Source organism: Neovison vison, chromosome 2, assembly GCF_020171115.1.
Source record: "Neovison vison isolate M4711 chromosome 2, ASM_NN_V1, whole genome shotgun sequence".
NCBI lineage: Eukaryota > Metazoa > Chordata > Mammalia > Carnivora > Mustelidae > Neogale > Neogale vison.
The window spans coordinates 51,024,206-51,045,258 of record NC_058092.1 but is presented as its reverse complement, the minus strand read 5'-3'; the positions used below and the strand labels follow the sequence as shown (position 1 = coordinate 51,045,258).

General features: G+C 40.8%; 1 protein-coding gene across 2 annotated transcripts in view; it reads right to left on the bottom strand.

The window, feature by feature from the left end:
- PATJ (PATJ crumbs cell polarity complex component) overlaps positions 1 to 21,053 on the bottom strand; it is a 367,374-nt gene that overhangs the window by 48,426 nt on the left and 297,895 nt on the right. For both annotated transcript variants that reach the window (XM_044238351.1, XM_044238352.1), the window contains exons 33-34: positions 19,694 to 19,808; positions 15,836 to 15,969 (exon numbers count right to left, since the gene is read on the bottom strand). In XM_044238351.1, the coding sequence (XP_044094286.1) occupies positions 15,836 to 15,969; positions 19,694 to 19,808 (249 nt within the window). The remainder of the gene's footprint in view (positions 1 to 15,835; positions 15,970 to 19,693; positions 19,809 to 21,053) is intronic.

Here is a 21,053-nt window from a genome sequence, read left to right as displayed (position 1 = left end):
CCAACAATTATACTTTGGCCACTCTACGTTACTCCTTTGACTGGCCAACTCTGGAGCCAGGGAAGAATTTCATCAGGGAGCTGGAGAATCTTTCAAATGTTGGTTTTTCCTAATCAAAAGGGTCAGGCAGGATTTTAGAGACATAGGAAAAGTCTTCTGCATAAAAACTTTCCTCTCATCAGTTTCTGTCTGAAACATGTTTAACTTGAGGAAAATTCCTTTATTCCATTACTTAGGGATAACATTAAAAAAAAAATAGACACTCCAGGGGCACCTGGGTGGCTCAGTGGGTTAAGCCGCTGCCTTCGGCTCAGGTCATGATCTCAGGGTCCTGGGATCGAGTCCCGCATTGGGCTCTCTGCTCAGCAGGGAGCCTGCTTCCCTCTCTCTCTCTCTGCCTGCCTCTCCATCTACTTGTGATTTCTGTCTGTCAAATAAATAAATAAAATCTTTAAAAAAAAAAAATAGACACTCCAGAAAGAAGCACCTGGCAAGTAAATTTAACATACTGTTTAAGGGATTACTGTCTTTTTTTTGGGCGGGGGGGGGACACTACTGTCTTAATGTCTCCATTCTTTTTTATTTTTAAAGATTTTAAATTATTTATTTGGAAGAGAGAGTGAGTGAGAGAGCAGGCATGCACAATCAGGGGAAGTGGCAGGCAGAGAGAGAGAGAAGTAGACTCCACACTGAGCAGGGAGTCCAAAGTGGGGCTCGATCCCACAACCCTGGGACTGTGACCTGAGCAGAAGGCAGATGTTTAACCAGCTGAGCCACCCAGGTGTTCTTGGTATCTCCATTCTTAAAAGAAAAAGTATTTTTTAAATATAGTTAATATACATACATGGTACTTGACTCAAAACTGAAGTTTTTTTTTTTTAAAGATTTTATTTTTATTCACAAGTAGACAGAGAGGCAGGCAGAGAGAGAGAGGCTCTCTGCTCAGCAGAGAGGGGCTTGATCCCAGGACCTAGCTGGAAGCCTTCCCAAGGCTGGAAGGTCATGGTCTCTCTTACCTGCTACCTCCTTTGTTTCATGAAATTCTACTTGAGACAGCCAAGTGCCACGTCTTCTATGAAACTTTTTCTGACTCTCTCCCCCTGGCAAGGCCGATCAACCTCGCTGTGGGTCACTACTGTATTTCTTAGTATTATTGAACTACGTCCTAGTCTCAGTAGAACCCTTCCAACTCCTCTTTATACCGTGGTGCTGAGACCAGAGTAGGCACCGAGTAAATGTTTGCTAAATGATTATCAAGAAATTGGTTGGAATAGAAAGAGGATCAAAATGACCCAGAAAGAGGAGGCCACCAAGGTATGTCATAATCTTATCCTAATCCAACCAAGCTTCTCTCTCTCTCGTTCTTTTTTAAAATCCCCACCCAGCTTCTAATGGCAAAATATTAGTGATATACAACTAAAATGCCCTTCATGTGAATTTCCAGGGGATTTACTTTAGCTCCAAGAGTTGTTTTTTTTTTTTTAAAGAGAAGAGGGAGGGGCAGTGGGAGAGAGAGAATCTCAAGCAGGCTCTGCACTATGTGCAGAGCCCGACATGGGTCAATCTCACACTCTGAGATCATCACCTGAGCTGAAATCAAGAGTCGGATGCTTAACCAGCTGACTGAGCCACACAGGTGCCCCTCAAAGAGCAATTTAAAGAGACAAGGGTGAGGGACTTAATTATCACTGAGCCCCACAAAAATCACAAATTCCTCCAATGGGATTTAAACTCTGCATTGTTATTCAAGAATTTCACAACTGAGCCTGGATGGCTCAGTCATTAAGCATCTGCCTTCAGCTCAGGTCATGATCCCAGGGTCCTGGCATTGAGCCCCACATCAGGCTCCCCGCTTGGCTCCATTTCCCACTCCCCCAAGCTTGTTCCCTCTCTCGCTATGTCTCTCTCTGTCAAATAAATAAATAAAATTAAAAAAAAAAAAAAGAATTTCACAACAGGCAGTAATGGACCCTTAGAGTCAAAGTCATCGGGCACTTCAGCCCATCTGCCATCACTTTACTGTTCAAACTGCCAACAAGTAGGCAGAGCAACTCATCAACATACCAATACTCAGCAAACGGCAATTTTATTTTTGTCACCATAGGCCCAGAATCCTTGAAGAAGCTATGTGTTAGGAAAAGCAACTGTGGGTATCCATAAGCACTCCTGAGTGCGTGAACTCTTCCCCAGAATAAGATTTTATACATTTCTAGATATTCAGTGGATTGTTTCAGTAAGCACTTCAGAGCAGAACTTTGATAAAGAATTATGTTGTAGATATTCCTATAAGGGACCATGTATATACAGCTTAATTTTACTGCTTGTAGGCATGCTTTACCTAATTCGATCACTCTAGAATTAAACCCAATCTTTGCCATACTTATAAAGCCCCCGCCCCCATTCTCCTCAAAAAAATCCTAAGGGACATTTTAACTACAGAAAAAATTCACATTAAATTTCACATTTACGGGGAAAACATATTACCAGGGATCCCCAAAGAGTGTTATGTCTTATTTCCCTGCTTTATGGGGAAAATCCCTCCTAATAAGAAAGACCCAGGAGGACCAAAGAAGGATTAAAAAGATTGTGTATAAAATGGGCATTGTTTTTTGTCTGGAAGAAACCATGGTTCAGATCTGTGGTCTTAGAGGAGTAATGCTTCTTTTAAACATCATTTAATAGAGTTCCCCTCTGAGGCTGTTGCTGTTCAGAAATGATACAGACGTGTCTTCTATACAGTAGATGACTTTCCCAGCAGGAAGGCCAAACCAATGAGGGGTGATAATATTGTGGGGGTAGTAAAATGCTCGGTACAATGCTGTGCTAATCAAAACAACGTTCACCTCTATACCGAAAACCACATGGAGAGGTATTAAGTTACTGATTTGGGATGTCTACTGCTGTTAGAGAGTTTAAAAAGAAAAGTGTGGGTTAAAACTGCAAAAGAATATTTCACTCTGAACAAAGTTGACTCTACTTATGTAAGTCAAGGGTTGAGTGTCTTTAGAACATGATGCTTTTCTGTCTCAAACCTCTGCACAGATTCTTTGGGCAGGGGGGAGAATGAAACCCAAACAAACCAAAAAACCAAGCTTCCCTATTATATTTTAATCACCTAGATATAATCACATGAGAATGAGATTTGGAAAAAGGGGGGGGCAGTATGGTGTGGAAGGACAGAAGAACCCAGGACTGGGAGCGAAAGGAGGTAATTTTTCTCATAGCTCTGACTGGCCCATTTTGCAAGTGGTTCTACATAAACTGCTTGGTTCATAACATTTATCAGTGCAGCACAGAGATGAAATACATGGTTTCTAAAGTCATTCCATCTCTAAAACTTTAGACCTCTGTGAACTCATACATAGCGCAAAGTGGAGGAAGCCACCGTTTTATGCAGACACGAAGACCCTACCTAAGAATTATAAGACCTCCTTCTAAATGGCAGACCAGAAGAATCCCAGCTCTTACAGGCTTAGAGAGATCAGAGTCTGGGGCCTTGGGTGGGGGGGCTGGCTATTCTATTAGTTATCTTTTGCTGCAAAACTTAGTGGCTTAAAACAAAAACTAACTATCTGTCTATGATTCCGTGGGCTGGCAATTTGGGCTGGGCTCAGGGGCAAGTCTGCTGCCTGCTGTCTCAGCTGGGTTCACGTGGGTTTGTAGTCAGGTTGGCGGGGGGCTCTGTGGGGATAGTTAGGCCCCTCTCTACCAAAGCACTCTTTCCAAGGTGTGTTATCCTCCAGGAGGCCTCTCCAGGCCAGGCTTGTCTGCAAGGCAGCAGTCTTTCAGGAGGACAAACCGTAAGGCCTTGAGGCTAAGCCTTGGAGGTCATTCAATGTTACTTTCACTACTACTGGTCAAAGCAAGTCAATTGGAAAGAGCTGCACAAAATTTATTATCAATTTTAACTTTCTACAGACTCTATCAGGTCTGCCAGAGGCATTTTCCAGCCTGTAAACAATGGAAGGCAGCAATGTACAGTGGGAATACTGGCTATGGCCACATAAACCTGTGTTCAGAGTTGAGTTCTGCCACTTATCATGATTTTGTGATACCTCTATTAAGGTATTTAACCTCACCAAAATAGTGTTCCCATCTCTGCAAATGGAATAAATCCTACCTTTTAGGGTCTGAGGATGAAATGAGATTATGTATATAATGTCAAGCAAAGTGTCGGCCAAACAGATGTTGAATAATTGCTAATGAGGACTCCCAACACATACCTATCTAAGGTTGAACGGGGCCTACATGGGACATGAAGGAAAGAATGTATGCCAGAGTGGTCCCAATTCACCATTCTAAGGATGAATGACACCAGTCTCAGTCCATTTTTCAATTTCTATTTTTCCTATAATTTATGGTGAACCAAGAATACAACATATTGCTCCTTTTTCTTTTTTTAAAGATTGTATTTTTAAGTAATGTCTACACCCAACGTGGGACTTGAACTTACAACACAGATCAACAGTCGCGTGCTCTACCAACGGAGCCCGCCAGGGCCCTCTGACTTCTTCTTTTCAAGAAAGATTATACTATAGTATATTATAGGTTCTTCTTTTGTTTTCTTTTTTTCTTTTCTCTGTCTCTCTTTCTTTCTCAGAGGGAGAAAAAGAGGGGCAGGGAAGAGGCATAGGGAGAGAGAATCTTAAGCAGGCTCCAAGCCCAGTGCAGAACCCAACCTGTGGCTTGATCTTACAGCCCTGAAATCATGACCTGAGGTGAAATCGAGAGTCATAACTGACTGAGCCACCCAGGCGCCCCTTCAGGTTATGCTTTCTGAAGTCATGGGCTGCTCAGGGCTAAGGCCAAGGGACCATTTGAATGCAAACAAGATCTAAGTCAGACCGCCAAAGTTCTGTTACCAGGTATTTTGAATTTTTTGTTTTCGTTAAGTATAGTTGGTCGTTAAGTATAGTTGTTTATGGATTCTGTGTTTGCAAAGTCCCTCATTCCCCCAAATCAATGTTCCTGGTGCATTCACAGTCATTTGTGGACAAGGGCAAAGTGGAGAAAAATGCATAAGTACAACAAGGTGACATTTTGCCTTTGTGTTTCAGCTCTCATATTGTGAACAAGCATCTTTTTTGTGGTCTTTTTAGTACATGTTTTGTATTTTTGAGCTTTTTGTTTGTGTTTTGCTGTTTAAAACATCTCCCAAGTACAAGACTGAAGTGTTGTCTTATGTTTCTAAGCAGGAGAAGGCTGTGATCTGCCATATGGAAAAAATACATGTGTTAGATAACTTTTGTTCATTTATGAATTTATGAATGTGTTGCTGGCCATGAGTTCAATGTTAATGACTCAATAAAAGATATGAAAATAACCTATCTTTAAAAAGTAACACACGTAAAACAAGGTTATGTATTTATTGACTGTCAAAATGTTCTGACCAGAGGAATCCATCACTGGAAGTAATAGTTCAGTATTCACTAACTCAGTGTTTGCTATGACTTTATAGAACACAATTACCATGAATAAGAAAAACTTGACTGTACTTCCTACTGCTGCTTTGTCCTGGTGATACTTCCCTCTAACACAGCTGGGAAGTCTAGAGTGAAAGGTCATACAGGTAGAAACGCAAACATGGGCTATCTATGATAGGGACGGAAGGACTCCTGTCAACAAAGGCAGGTCTCAGTTTTCCCTGCTATCATGGGCCAGTAGGTTGATTAACCCAAAGATGGAAGACTGAATGCATTTTTCTCGCTATAGCATGTGTTATCATGCTTACATTCCATGGGTTTTGTAGATCTATGTATTTTTGAACCCATTACAAAGGTAAAGGGCAAATAAAATTCAAGACAAGTTGCAAAGATGCTAATCCTCCCCACCTTCAAGCCCTCTGCTTTGATGTAAAAGTATCTGGCATACCCTCGTTGACTCATGAGAAGCAACACGGTAAGAGATTACTTTCAGGGGTCCCTGGGTGGCTCAGTTGGTTAAGTGTCTGCCTTTGGCTCGGGTCATGGTCCCAGAGTCCTGGGATCAAGCCCCAATTGGGATCCCTGCTCCACGTGGAGCCTGCTTCTCCCTCTCCCTCTGCCTGCTGCTTCCCCTGCTTGTGCTCTCTCTCTCTCTCTGTCAAGTAAATAAATAAAATATTTTTTTAAAAATGTTGTGGATGAATGCCATTGAAATACCTTTGACTAAATAACACACAGTGGTTATGGTTACACACATATAAAAAATTTTATATCTATAAATATAAATATATATTTATATAGGAGTTACAGAAATATAATATTTATATATTATGCTCATTTATATATAAATACTATATATTTATATACAAATAATATAAACGTAACTGATATATTATTAATAATAATAAATTATAATATATAATATATAGAAAAACAATATAAAAATAACAAATTAAATTATATATATAGATAGATATAGATTACTCTCAATATCTCATAAGAACACACAGGACTTGAGGCAGAATGTCGCCAATAAATGCCATATTTATTCTTTTTTTTTTTTTTTAAGATTTTATTTATTTATTTGACAGAGAGAGACCACAGTAGACAGAGAGGCAGGCAGAGAGAGAGAGAGGGAAGCAGGCTCCCTGCTGAGCAGAGAGCCCGATGCGGGACTCGATCCCAGGACCCTGAGATCATGACCTGAGCCGAAGGCAGCGGCTTAACCCACTGAGCCACCCAGGCGCCCCTGCCATATTTATTCTAAGATGACTTTTTTCTCATCTTATCTTATTTTGTTAAGATTTTACTTATTTATTTGAGAGAAAGAGAAAGTGAGAATGTGAGCACAAGCAGGAGTAGCAGGCAGAGGGAGAGGTAGAAATAGGCTCCCTACTGAGTAAGGAGCCCAATGGGACCCATTCCCAGGACTCTGGGACCATGACCTGATCTGAAGGCAGAGGTTAACAACTGAGCCACCCAGGCGCCCCTCTCCTTTTAATTTCATAATTTGGATGAATCTCAGAATCAAGTGTACATTCAATATACACTTTTCCACCATGGACATAATAAAATATTACTGATTTAGAAAAAGTACAATATTTGTCAAACTGATACAGTTTTGCTTGCCAACTTCATGGGCTGAATAAATGTTTCTGTTCAGAAAACCTGAAGAAGCCACAACTATACAAGGGAAGTCAACAAGAGTCAAAAGAACTTATACTTTGAATCATACTTTGTGAAATCTGGATACTCTAATAAATTTGTGTTCACTACACAGATTTTCTATGAATCTCAAAACATGGTCTTCAACTAATCCCCATAAAACTCTGCTACAAAAGGAACAAAGGCTGAGTCTCTATATCTTAATCTCAATTTATTCATTATTCTAATATGCTTTGGGTAGAGTATGAAAATTCATACCTACCAAACCCTCTAAGAGAAAGAAAATGGACCACAATGTTCAGCACCCACTATTTTGAAATGCTGAGATTTTCTTGGGTAATAAACCCTAGGCAACATAAATGATTGTTAAACCAGCATCACTAGTGGCTCTTGACTAGAAGTATGGATTAAATGATCAGTTACACAGGAAACAGTAGCAGCAATGTGTTTGTGTGTGTGTGTGTGTGTGTGTGTGTGTGTTAGAGCAATGGAGTATATAAGCTATCCTAAAACTCAAGCTCAGGGATTGCAAACTTTTGCACACTACAGGTAACTAAAATGCAGAATGAAAACCACTGCAATAAAACAGCTAATATAAGAATTGCAATGAATATATAAAAAGTTTCACATTTTAAGACACTGAAAAGCGTTCCCCTCTCAAACTCAGAAAAGAAGCTGTTTTATATTTACTTAAAATGGAGTTCCCTTGCCAAGACTGACTTAGCAAAAGGTTGATACTCACCAACATGAATATAATTTTTCATACTGAAATATAGATTTATTTTAAGGAAATGGGATAATATTTGCATTATATTTTATAAGTCCCTATAGTTCCATCTGGTCCTTATTTATCTAAACTTTACTCAGCTTGCATAATATTTTTGCTTACAGTCATATTCTTTAAGATCAGAAATGCCCAAATCTGGAAATTCAGAGGTACTATTCGTTAACATTCTTTCAGTGTGATTCATAGACTTTTTGCAAACTCTGCTTTGATTTTAAAATAAAACTAAGGTAATAAGATGTTTTGTGTAAAAATATATGACTTAAGCAATAATGATAAAAGGAGCCTGGCTTTGGGGGATTATACGCCAAAGCAAACCACACTCCTCATGAAACAGACCGTGCAAAGTTCATTTGAAGGGGAATAGCAAAATAAAACACTTAATCAAATGTAAAAAAGTTTTCTATTCTGCTTACTTTAAAAAAAACACCTAGTGGCTTAAATTGCTACAGTTCCACATTTAAATGGCCAAAAGCAGTAACAGCTAAACAATAGCATGCAACATGGAGAATCAGGATTATGTGAGGTCACTGCAGAGCTGGACACATGGTTAGAGCTAAAAGACTGAAATTTTTCACTTCAGTTTCTAGATAGATGACTTGACCACACAGTATCCAAAGTGATAGTCCTACCTCGATGCTTCTTGCTAATGTACCTCTCCCACTTATAGAACATTTGTTTAATGACACTGAATTAAATTGGTACTAGATCAGGTGGGGAATAAAATACTGATTTGAAATATGGAGAGAAATCAGATTTGCAATCTGACATTCCCAGGCCTTCTAAATAGTCCATGTATCCGGACACCTGGGTGGCTGTCGGTTAAGCTGCTGCCTTCAACTCAGGCTATGATCCCAGGGTCCTGGAACTGAGTCCTGCATTGGGCTCCTTGCTCCGCAGGAAGCCTGCTTCTCTCTCTACCTCTGCCTGCCATTCTGCCTACTTGTGCATGCTCTCTCTCTCTGACAAATAAATATATAAACAAAATCTTTAAAAAAAAAATATTCCGGGTATCTAAATTTTACAATCTACCCTTGGCATTCACTGACCTCAATTACAAAACAATGGTACCGAAAATATAAAGACAAAATAAATGCCTTAGGCTAATTGTTTTCCTCTTACAAAGAGACAAGCTTATCTTCAGCCCAGAGGAACCACACAAGTGTAACAACGAGGGCTTATATTCATAAATTTAACCTTTCCAAAAGTGATAACAATGACTAGCTTCCATAAAACAAAACTAAACAATAATGAAGCCTTATTCTCTCGTTCAAAAAACTCAAAGACATTTTAAGAAATTTGTGAGGTGGGAATATAAAAAAAGAGAGAGAATTTCCTTAGACTGCCATAACCTTGAGAAAGAGAATTATCAATGTAAATGTTCCTGCCTGATTAAAAAATAAAGCCTAATAATAATATCCTTGCAAATGCCTGCATCTGTCAAAATATTTCTCGAGATTCCGCACTCATTATATAGTTCATTCCACCTTTGCCCAACTGATGTTTAGAAAATCCTTCCTTATGAAAACGTGAAATCTGTTTTTCACCAAGCCCCTTGGAAGAACCTGCTGTTATCCCTCATTCACAAAAAGATAACCTTACATGTTTGCAGAGAGTTGTCATTGTCCCCTCTGATCTTCTTTTCCCAGCCCTACTCAATTCTTCCTTGCCATGATGTGGTTTCAACAATGTCCTGTTGACCACGTTGTCATACCCAGAAATGAACAGAATACTCTAGCTCCAGTTAAAACTGATCAGGCAAGCACTCCAGACACATCTAATAGCACGTGCAAATGCCTCGAAAGGAATGGAAGGAGGCCAGCCTGGCCGGAGCCCAGAGTGGCTCACAGAGGCTAGACAGTCCTATTTCTATGTGGGCAAGGCACTATGAGGTGGCACTAAAGGTACAAAATCCATAAAACAGGGCTGTTCTCAAGGTACTCAGGGTCTGGTGGATCAGATGAGTAACTCCCTTCTACAGGTGAAGGTCGATGGCTTATAGTGGTAGCCCTAGGAAAGGAGCCCAGTGGTTTGGCTGTGGAGTTGGATAATCGGATTAACCTCAACTGGACCAACTGCTAGCATTAGGCCCTTGGAGAAGTTATCTAACTTACCTGCGTCTTTATTTCCTCATCTGTTAAATGGGGGTAATATTGCTCCCTCTTCCATAGGGTTATTGTGAGAATTAAGTAAGAGGATACATATTAATTACATATTAAGAAGAGTATCAAATCACTTTTTAAAAGTGTGATGCTGTCAAATATTTAAATATGCAGAAACAAAGTCTTGTTTCTCAGTGTGCAGCTGATGTATCAAAGACAGACATATGGGGGCACCTGGGTGGCTCAGTGGGTTAAAGCCTCTGCCTTCAGCTCGAGTCATGATCCCAGGGTCCTGGGATCGAGCCCCACATCATTGGGATCTCTGCTCAGCGGGGAGCCTGATTCCTCCTCTCTCTCTGCCTGCCTCTCTGCCTACTTGTAATCTCTGTCTGTCAAATAAATAAATAAAATCTTAAAAAAAACCCAGACAGACATATGAAGGGAGCTGAGGATATATTTTAATATAAATGTTTAACAATAATCAATAGTAACTGAACTCATGGGTTGTCTGGGTGGCTCACTTAGTTAAGCATTTGCCTTTGACTCTGGCCATGATCCCAGGGTCCTGGGATTGAGCCCCATGTTGGGCTCCCTGCTTCTCTGTCTGTCCCTCCCCCAACTCCTGCTTGTGCTCTCTCCCCTTCTCTCAAATAAATAAATAAAATCTTAAAAAAAAATAACGACTGACTTCAGTATATAGATATTGGAAAAAGTCTTTTATATTCTTTACCTTATTAATCTATATACCAACCTTAAGAGGTGGATTTTGTTGTCACCGCCACCAATGAAGAAGCAGATTTAACCTAGAAGGGTTAATATGCTTGTCCAAGGCCCTACAGTTAGAGATCTGGGATTCGGATGCCATAGAATCAGTGTCATTACTCAGCCTATTAGATCTGATATGACAGACTGGGACCTCTGGCAATGGTAACCAGAGAAAGGAAAATGCACAGAGTGAGGGTCCTGGAGAAACTTTCATCATTCTTTCTGTACTTCACTTGTTCGATCCCAAGAACAGTCCTAGTGTGCCAATACTCTGAGATAAAAGATTTAAGTTCTTCTTTGTCTTCTCTAGAATTCCCAAGGCTGATCATAAAATAACCTCAACAAAATGACACTGGAGAACTACATTTTACTTCTGAGGACACTAGAGATAAAACTTCTCATCAGCAAGCAAACATTTCAGAGAAGGGGGGATTTAAGGATTCAGGGAGAGGCTTAGGAAATCCGTGGTGAGCATAAAAGGTAAGAGTCCTCAGTCTTTCATTTGGCAGAACCTGTCAAGTCTTCTGAGTTGCAAGATTTCATGCAAATTAGCACTCCAAGACCAAAAAGAGCGGTGGTGGGGGGGGGGGAGAGGTAGGATGGTGGGTGGGTGGATGGATGGACAGAAGGAAATAATATGAATAAATGTACTACCAATTTTATACCTTACGTGGTTTCCTTGCTGTGTGCCCCTCTAAACTCAAATGTAGAAACTGTAATGCCCAAAGTGATGGTATTAGGAGGTAGGGCTTTTTGGGAGGCAGTTAGGTCATGAGAGCTGAGTCTTCATGAATGAAATTAATGCCCTTATAAAAAAGGCCTCACAGAGGCTCCTTTTACTATGTGAGGATATGAGAAGTCTCTACAGCCCAGAAGAGGGCCCTCATCTGACCATGACAGCACGCTGACCTTGGACTTCTAGCCTCCAGAACTGTGAGAAATAAATTTCCGTTGTTTATATGCCACCCAGTCTGTGGTATTTTGTTACAGCAGTCTGGATGGACTCAGATACTGGCTTATAAGAAACATATAAAAACTAATCCATATTAATTAAATCTAGAACACGTGTACTGTAGTTCCCCTCCCTCCCTTTCTTCCTTCCCTCCTTTCTTCCTGAAGGCGGGGCTTGAACTTGAGACCCTGAGATCACTACCAGAGCTGAGATCAAGAGCTGGACACTTAACTGACTCAGCCACCCAGATGCCCGTAGTTATACTTTTTTCTACTTTCCAGAGAAAATTCCCTATTTTAGTAGTCCTTATTAGGATTTTTCATTGGTTGGTCCCTTATATTAGACCATAAACACTGAAGGTCGTAGAATGAACTTGACTGAGCGTGTAAGGACAGGGTTATTTCATTCAATTTTACGTCCGCGGCACTAAGGGCAGCCTTTAAGCCAACATATGTAAGCTATCATAGAAGAGCCACGTACACGGAAAGGAGAAGATTAAAAACAACAGAGGCAGAAGTCTGTCATTGAGGACTGGGTCCAGGTGCACTCGTAAACTTTCCCAAGAGGCTCACCCTCACCATGATCGTGGTATTTTAAAAGGCCCATTCAGAAGACTGGCTGCAAACACAATGGGATGCTAAGTGAGATCTCCCTCTCTGATCTCAGAAACCATCTGCCTTGGCTCCAGAGCAATTATTTATAGCAGATAGGACTGATGTGGTGTCAAGACCAAGTCCCAGAGGCTCAATTCGTCCAAAGATGGCAAACGTATCTCTTGGATACACAACAAAGAGGGCCCAGAAACCCTAATTGGGCCGCTTGGAGCAGATGCTTGAGAAGGCTCACCAGCACTCAGAATGTGCTCTTCCCCACCCCGCCCCCATCGGAGCTGAAGTGAGGGTGCATCACAAAATCAAATGTGCAAAGACACGTGCAAAGGTACTTCGGTCAGTGGGTCAATGCTGTCCACAATTTCCCTTCAGATGCTCTCATCTTCATTTGCTAACTTCCGGCTGGCTGGCTGCAGTCCCGTGCCCTCGACTGGATAATGGGACCTGGACTGTCAATGAGGCTGCATAGTCCATGTCAAAATTTGGAAGGACAAACAGATCGCCATTGTGGTAAACAACGCTTTTACTTGTTGAAGCACCTTCTGCCCACCCCTGCTGTTCAGCTTCACCAAAAACGACGCGGCTATATATAACTCGTGAGTTGAACTTACAGCTTTTGACGAGGTACCTGAGGTTAAGAAATAAAAGCTGTGTCCCATTTCTCATTTTTAAGTGGTACTTATCCTTCCAAGGACAATGGGATTTACAGTCTCATAAGGCAGAACTATAGATTACGAACTTCAGAATGCTGTTAAAGAATTTTGGGGGGGGGGTAGGGAGTGGATGGGGCTGCCTCGTGGTGGCCAGAGAAGCAGAAGCAGAGCATGGTAGCTAGCAAACAGACTCAACAGGAAGCAGAAGGTGATGTGGGCAGTGGAAGCCCCCAGGCCAGCAGCCGGGAGCACTGGTGTGGGCAACAGAGAAGACCCCAGAGCAGCACGGGCGCAGTCACCTAGGTTTTCTAACCCACGCATGTAAAGCCAAATCAGATTAATAACAAAGCCAAAAAAAAAAAAAAAAAATCAGCTCATTCAGCTGGGCAAAACACGCTATGGGATCTCGTATTGGAAAGAAAATTTCCTATTCCTACAGGGAATCTGGTTCTGCCTTATTTTAAGTGGTACAGACTTAGATTTCCAAAAGATAAATCAGAGGGTTACATCTTCATGAAAGAATTCACTACAGAGTTTCCTTAAAATGTAATTTCCCTGGTTCATTTCAAATGCAGATTTATATAAATTCAGTTTTTTCAATATTCAGGAATATCTCTTTGGAAGAATCAGAAAACAGGCTCTGGAAGGGAGAAAAAGCCAATATCCAGGGTCAGCCAATAGTTTCTGCATACTACCCCAAAGACCTTGGGATGACAATTTATATATAATATGCTTTAAAAATATTTAGTACATATATATATATCCACTTCTTTACGACCTCCGAACTTTTCTGCATTTCTCATTATCTGGCTTAGAAAAGCTATCTGTTCAGCTTCTGTCGCTGAGGCAAGGGGCAAACTTTTCTTCAGAAGTTTCCCTTCAAGTGGTCTGGTCTAGGCAATATTTTTAAATCGTATTTAAATCTCACCCCACAAGAGGGTGGGAGCTACAAATGGCTACTGAGCTAGTTAGCTCCAGGTGTTCACAGTTTCATCCAAGCTCACGAACAAATATCCTCATGTATGCATGAAGCCATACACAGCAGGCCCTGCCTGCACAGGCAAAGGGAGAAAAATTCAGGAAATAAATTATCCTGAGCTCAGGGGAAAAGTTATAGCAATACTTTAATCAAGTGGATGGAGATAAAACCCTTTAATAAATAAACCCCAGCATCCAAGCACAGTCCTGTTTAGGTCGTGCACCAGCGGGATGTGTGGCGCCGTCTTCACTAGATCAGGTGGGACAGGAGGGTGGGAGGAAGGGCTGAGACCAGGGGGTGGGCAGAAGGCACCGAGACCCAGGTTTCCGCTGCACTGTGTGGTTCTTGAGATGCCTAGCACTTTGGGGGCCTCATTGGTACTACAGAAAAATATAACAGGATCTCCTTACCTCCTGACAATACTAATGTGGAATTATCATACTCTGGACAAAAATGAAAATTATTTTTACTCATCATATACACGTTTTATCTCTAAGTCTGGCATATGTAATCTACTCCTTACTAAATAAAAATGGGCAAAAGAAATGCCAAAATATTCATTTAAAAACGTCTTTATTAAGAGGAACCCTCATCTCTAGGGAGAGCAGGATGGGTTTGGAGGGCAGGGCTAGGGCAAAAGGGCTGGAGGAGGATTTGCTTTCTTACATCCTTTATATCAATTTATCTGAGCACAATATGTATGCATGACCTACTCAAATATATATGCATTGATTCATCACATTTTTATAAATCAAAACACAGGAAGTTAAAAAAAATGATAATGAGCAGTAACATCAAAATATACTAAATAGGGCACCTGGGTGGCTCAGTGGGTTAAGCGTCTGACTCTAGATTTTGGCACAGGTCATGACCTCGGGGTTGTGAGATCAAGCTCTGAGTGGACATGAAGGCTGCTTAAGATTCTTTCCCTCTGCCCCCTCCTCTCTCTCATACACACACACACACACACACTCAAACTGAATACTCCAAGATCTGTCATCCAAGCAAAAACTAACATTCGAGACTAATTTTTTTTTTTTTAAAGATTTTATTTATTTATTTGTCAGAGACAGAGGGAGAGAGAGCGAGTGAGCACAGGCAGACAGAGTGGCAGGCAGAGGCAGAGGGAGAAGCAGGCTCCCTGCTGAGCAAGGAGCCCGATGTGGGACTCGATCCCAGAACCCTGGGATCATGACCTGAGCCGAAGGCAGCGGCTTAACCCACTGAGCCACCCAGGAGTCTCTCGAGACTAATTTTTTAAAAAAATTATAAGTAGACATGAACATGGTTAGAATAGCAAAACCTAAACTGTTATGCTAAAATAATTGATAGATATTTTTATCTAGCATTCCATGAAATAAAAATGATGACAGTTCATACTTTATACTTAGCATGTAGCAGACACTGGCCTAAATTCTGTTTTTTTTTTTTTTATTGTTTAGTTTATAATTTAGCAGATTTTAGAGAGAAAGGGTGAGTATGTGTGTGCGCTGGGGGAGGGGAAGAAGGAGAGAATCTTAAGCAGACTCCATGTTGAGCGTGGAGCCTGACTTGGGGTTTGCTCTCACAACTTTGAGATCATGACCTGAACCCAAATCGAGAGTTGGACACTTCACCACTGACTGGGCCACCCAGGTGGTCCTAAATCCTATTATAATATTTCTAAATGTGGCTACAATGTTGTTGATCTAATAAGCATTTATTAAAAAAATACTCAATGCAGAGAAAATCCTGGAACACTGAGAAAAATTTCAAAGCTGGCCAGAACATACATGCGTGTCTATAATTAAGTTTTCTTCCATACCACGAAGAAGCCAAGTCTTCCACAGAAGTGATAAAGGCCAGAATAAGGCTCAACAAAAAACTATGACAGTGGATACACTTCACTTCTAGGAACTTACCAAAGGCGTGTCTTTTCCTCCCACAATGCTGAGACCAAGACCTGAACGTCCCTTGGATATTTCTATAATCATCTCCTGGCCAGGAACAATGGGACACGTGGCAGGGTCCACTGACAGAGGGGCCTGGAAACCACCTGGAGAAGGATGAAACAGAATGATGGGCAAGTAGGAGAGGCAGCCCAGCGCGCATACCGCATTAGTTGGGGAGTACACGGTTTGCACGTGTCTGTCATTTCACTCTTTTCCTGCTGAGCACCATGGAGGAAAGACCTGGGTCCTTCACGTTCATTCAGGAAGGGATGAAACCTGACATTTTTGGGATGAAAACAGTAACTACCCTCCTTACTCAATCAACTATTTTAAGTATACTTAAAATTTTTTTAGTCTTAAAATATACCCTGAAAACTTGCACAGTAAGCTGTAAGATGATTAGGAGCTGTCCGGGTGGCTCAGTTGGTTAAGTAACTGCCTTCGGCTCAGGTCATGATCCCAGATTCCCAGGATTGAGTCCCACATCGGGCTTCCAGCTCCATGGGGAGTCTGTTTCTTCCTCTGACCTTCTCTCCTCTCATGGCTCTCTCTTATTCTCTCTCTCTCTCAAATAAATAAATAAAATCTTCTAAAAAAATGTAAGATGATTAGATGATTAAGCACATACAGGTGTATGTTATAATGAAAATAAAGACTGCTATGACAGAAGATTCTGAGTTATAGTTAGAAGATACTAAGAATTAGTGCTTAAACACTTTTAATTAGAGCATATCATGAATTAAGATATATAAAGGATTTCATCAATAAAGTATGATGTGGCTGAAAATAAGAATTATCTAACAACGATCCCAAAATATATACATGGTTAAAAAAAAAATGTCATAAACACAACATTCAAAAAGTAACTGCTGGGTCCATAGCTGAAAAACTTGTTATTGCTATTTTATAAAGATTTACTTTTTACTTTTTAGCTCTATTGACTGAGCCAACTAGGTGCCCCAAGGTTTACCTTTTAAAATTGTTGTTTTATTTTATTTATTTAATTTTCTTAAGTAGTTTCCACCACCAATGTGGAGCCCAGCATGGGGCTTGAACTCATGACCCTGAGATCAAGACGTAAACTGAAAACAAGGGTCGGTCACTCAATGGACTAAGCTACGTAGGTGCCCCTAAATCATCGTTTTAGATTGGGTTTCTCTAAAAAATGAGTGGAAAAAAAATATTTACTGGCTAGGAAAAGATGTTTAATACAACCCTTTTATCTAGCGTAACTTCTACATGTGTGCATTTTCCAGGTGACTGAACCTAACCAATTGAAAAATCAAAATATTCAAAATGTTAGCTTCAAGAGCTTCTTGTACAATAACAGCCTCCAGAGATGATTATTTTCTTTGACAACTAAGTTTGATTGTGGGGAGTACCCATTCTTAGGCTAGGGAACAGCTTAGTTAAGGGCTGATAATAAAGGGCCCCACCTGCTGGTCAGTGGCAGCTAATGCACAGGGCCCAGCCTGGGTTTCACAAAGCTCATTAAACAGCTGCACAATTGCGGGCCCCCAAATCCTGGCCTGCAGGCTAAAAATGATTTTCACATTTTCAAAAGTTTGGGAAAAAAAAAAAAGAAAAATAACATTTCAAGACATGTGAAAATTACATGAAATTCAAATTTCAATGTCCATAAATGAAGTTGTATTGGAACACAGCCCTGCTAATCCATTTACTTCCAGTCTACGGCTGTTAGCACCCTGCGACAGCGGAGCTGAGTCGTTGCAACAGAGACCATATGGTCCGCAAGCCTTAAATATTTACTATCTGGCTCTTTACAGAAAAAGTTTGCCAATCCCTGATATTAAACAAAAGGAAACAGGCTCTAGGTAAGCCTGTGGAGGGTTCTGCTCTGACTCAGAAATAGTAATACTAAAGCAGGTTCTGGAGTGGTGGGGACATGCATTTAAGCTCCCAAGAAGGGAATTAATAGGTGGGTGAAATGGAGGCTCATTCTTCAGCCAAAAAATGCATGTAATGAGCCGCGTTCTAATAGGAAGTAAATGAACAATGTGTGTGAGGTGCCCAGTCCAGCAGCTGGCGTAACGTGGCAGGCATACAGTTACTCTTTCTGACCACATGGAATTTATTAATCTAATGGCCTCCCAGTTAAGAGTGAGAAATTTAGTGATACAACCTTGGTAACAATAAAAAATGCCCTATTAGGAGGAGAATATTAAATTAGAAACCTAATTGGACTCTAGATCTTTTGGCAGCATCTGCATTTCACACTCCATTTTCCATTCACTTACACTAAAAACAATGTGCAATAGTGCATAATTTCATGAATGCTTTACAAAGTTTATCCTTCTGTAAATGACTAGTGTAGCCTCTCTTGTTTTTAAAGATTTTATTTATTTGACAGAGAGAAATCACAAGTAGGCAGAGAGGCAGACAGAGAGAGAGGGGGAAGCAGGCTCCCTGCTGAGCGGAGAGCCTGATGTAGGGCTTGATCCTAGGACCCGGAGACCATGACCTGAGCTGAAGGCAGAGGCTTTGACCTGCTGAGCCACCCAGGCACCCCCAGTAGAGCCTCTTGAGTGAGAAGAGAGGACAGAGAGTCAAGAGATGCTGGGGACAGTGCTTCTCTTCCTCCACTTCTGTCTCACCCTAGCCAGTCCTGAGTTAGGGCTGGTATGTATTTTTCCCAAACAGCCCAGCCCGAAGCCTGACAGATCGAGCCCCCAATGTTTGGTAAGTAGAAGACTGAATGAGTAGAATTTCCATAGATCAAATAAGGGGAGATTAATTTCTGTTACCAAGACATAAATATGTGATGCATCTTATCAAAACTCAATGGGTCTACATGGTGGTTGCTGTCTTAGTAAAAGGCCCGGTTATAAGTATTTTGAGCTTTACAGACCACACATTCCCTGCTGAAATACTCAATTCTATCCTTATTGTGTGATGGGAACCTTAGACAACAGGTAAACAAATGAGTATTCCAATAAAGTTTTATTTGTGGACATGGAAGTCCGGATTTCAGCGAATTTTCATGAAATGTTCTTTTGACTTTTTCCACCCCCTTAAAAATATAAAAACCATTTTTAGCTTGCAGACCATACAAAACAGATGGTGGGCCAAATCTGACCTATGGGTCATAGTCTGCTGACCACACTCATTAAGTATTTTAGCAAAAATCTAGTATTTTAGAATAATACCTGCTTGCTAAAGTTTTTGAGTTAATATTTATGAAAAAATATGCACAAGACAAATACATAAAGGTGTCAGGCCTGTTAAATTCATGCAGGGTTGTGCTTTGCCACTGGTGAGCACGTGTTGGATTTTTATTTTATTTTTTATTTTACAGACTTATATTATGTAAAAGCAAAGTGGAAATACTCATTATTCATTCTGAAATTCTATTTCAACTGCCAGTCAGCATAATTCATGCCAGGAATTCAAAGAGAGAAAGCGAATACTCATGTCTTTAAGCAATGAAAATTAACAGTCTTCAAATAACTTACATCAACATATGCAAGGCTAACAATTTGACTGAATATGATTTTTAGAAGATAATACTCATATACCAAACACAATCTTTTGGAGAGATTACAGAATAATTTGTAAGCCTCATATGTAAACAGTATTTACTGAGGGCCTTTTTTCTTTTAGCACCTTCATACTCAATAAACAGGCAACCATAGTAGCAGGTTAAGGAAAATGGCGGCCTGGCCAAGACTTGGAGCTAAGGAAGCAGAGGAGGGGTACAGAGCCAGGCATCCCGACTCCCGGTCCAGGGCGCTTTTCAGGATATCACAATTCCCTCCTTTTCTCATGTTGGAGGAGTCAGTTCAGTTCGGCTCATGGAAAGAATCATACCATAGTTTGTGAAATCCGCATCCACTGAGTGATACGATGGTGCTAAAGGGATCTCTTGTGAACTGAAGGAGACTTTTGTTGAATATTTTTGCTGCTGTTTCATCTGGCTGACAGCCTACAAAAGAAGGGAAAATTAGATGAATGTCAAAGACGAGAATGAAAACCAAAGGATGAGGCTTTAAAACTGGTGTGTTGTTACCCAAACAATGGTGGCACTCCAATAATGTCTTCTGAGAATTTAGAATGGAAGAGGTGGCAGGAGGAAGTTAGGATGATTTCTGTCCCATCCCCCATGCTTCCCTAACGAACTTGACACCTAAGATGCTTCAGTGAAGGATGGATGGAGGAAGGGAAGAAGGATAACAGCTGACGATACTCTATCATTGTGGTCTGTATATGATGCTGGGGCTGGGAAGCAGAAGAAAAATTTTTTCAATTTCCATTGATTCTGATGAAATCGATGTGAAGTCCGCATACCCATGTTGTGCCCACTGAAAAGCAATCCATGCTGCAGATGTTCTGAGCATACGACAATGTCCTTCTCTTCTGGATACATCCACAATAGTTAAATGCATTAGGCAGGTTAATTGAGCAACATGAAGGCCAGGAAGAGGAAATAAGCATCCACGGAAAGTCTACTAAGTGCCAGGTACACCAATGCCATTTTAATTCACCCTAAAGAATGATACCTTATTATCCCTTGATTCCCAGCACCTGGAACATAGTAGACCCTCAATAAATGTTTGATGAATGAATGAGTCGATGAATGGATAGAGAAGAGCAAAATTAAAGACATGGAAACTCACAGCGGAAAATGAATTTGTACTTCAATAGAGGTACAGAGACCTTTGCTATGTGAGCTTTGGAAAGTTAACTCATAATTCTGGATTTCTGTGGATAATACCTCCAATGAATATTAGTATTGGAAAACCAAGGAAAACCAAAAGGACTCCATGCTCGCTTAACAAGCAGTTAAGAAACATACGTAGAGACCTGACCTGCCTTCTGGATCTGTAGTTAGCCAGGGAACCCATCCCCAGCTGGAAGATTCTGGTGGAGGCAGTGAAGCACCAGGCTGTCCCTGGAGTCTAGAAATAGGATCAAGGTAACTGCTCCAGAACAATAACACCTCAAGATTCTGGCAGTGGAAGGCCATGCCTTAGTACAAGGCACGGTGCAGCATATAAAAACTAGAACACCACCAGCCATTGTGGATCTGTGTTGTGCTTTCCCGTTTTTTAAAAACGCTCTTACATCCATGAACTCTTTAAATCCTAAGAACAACCTGGAGAGTGAGACATTATTACTTTCTTTTCCAGACAAAGAAACCACTGTCAAGTAACATGTCTCAGTCACACAG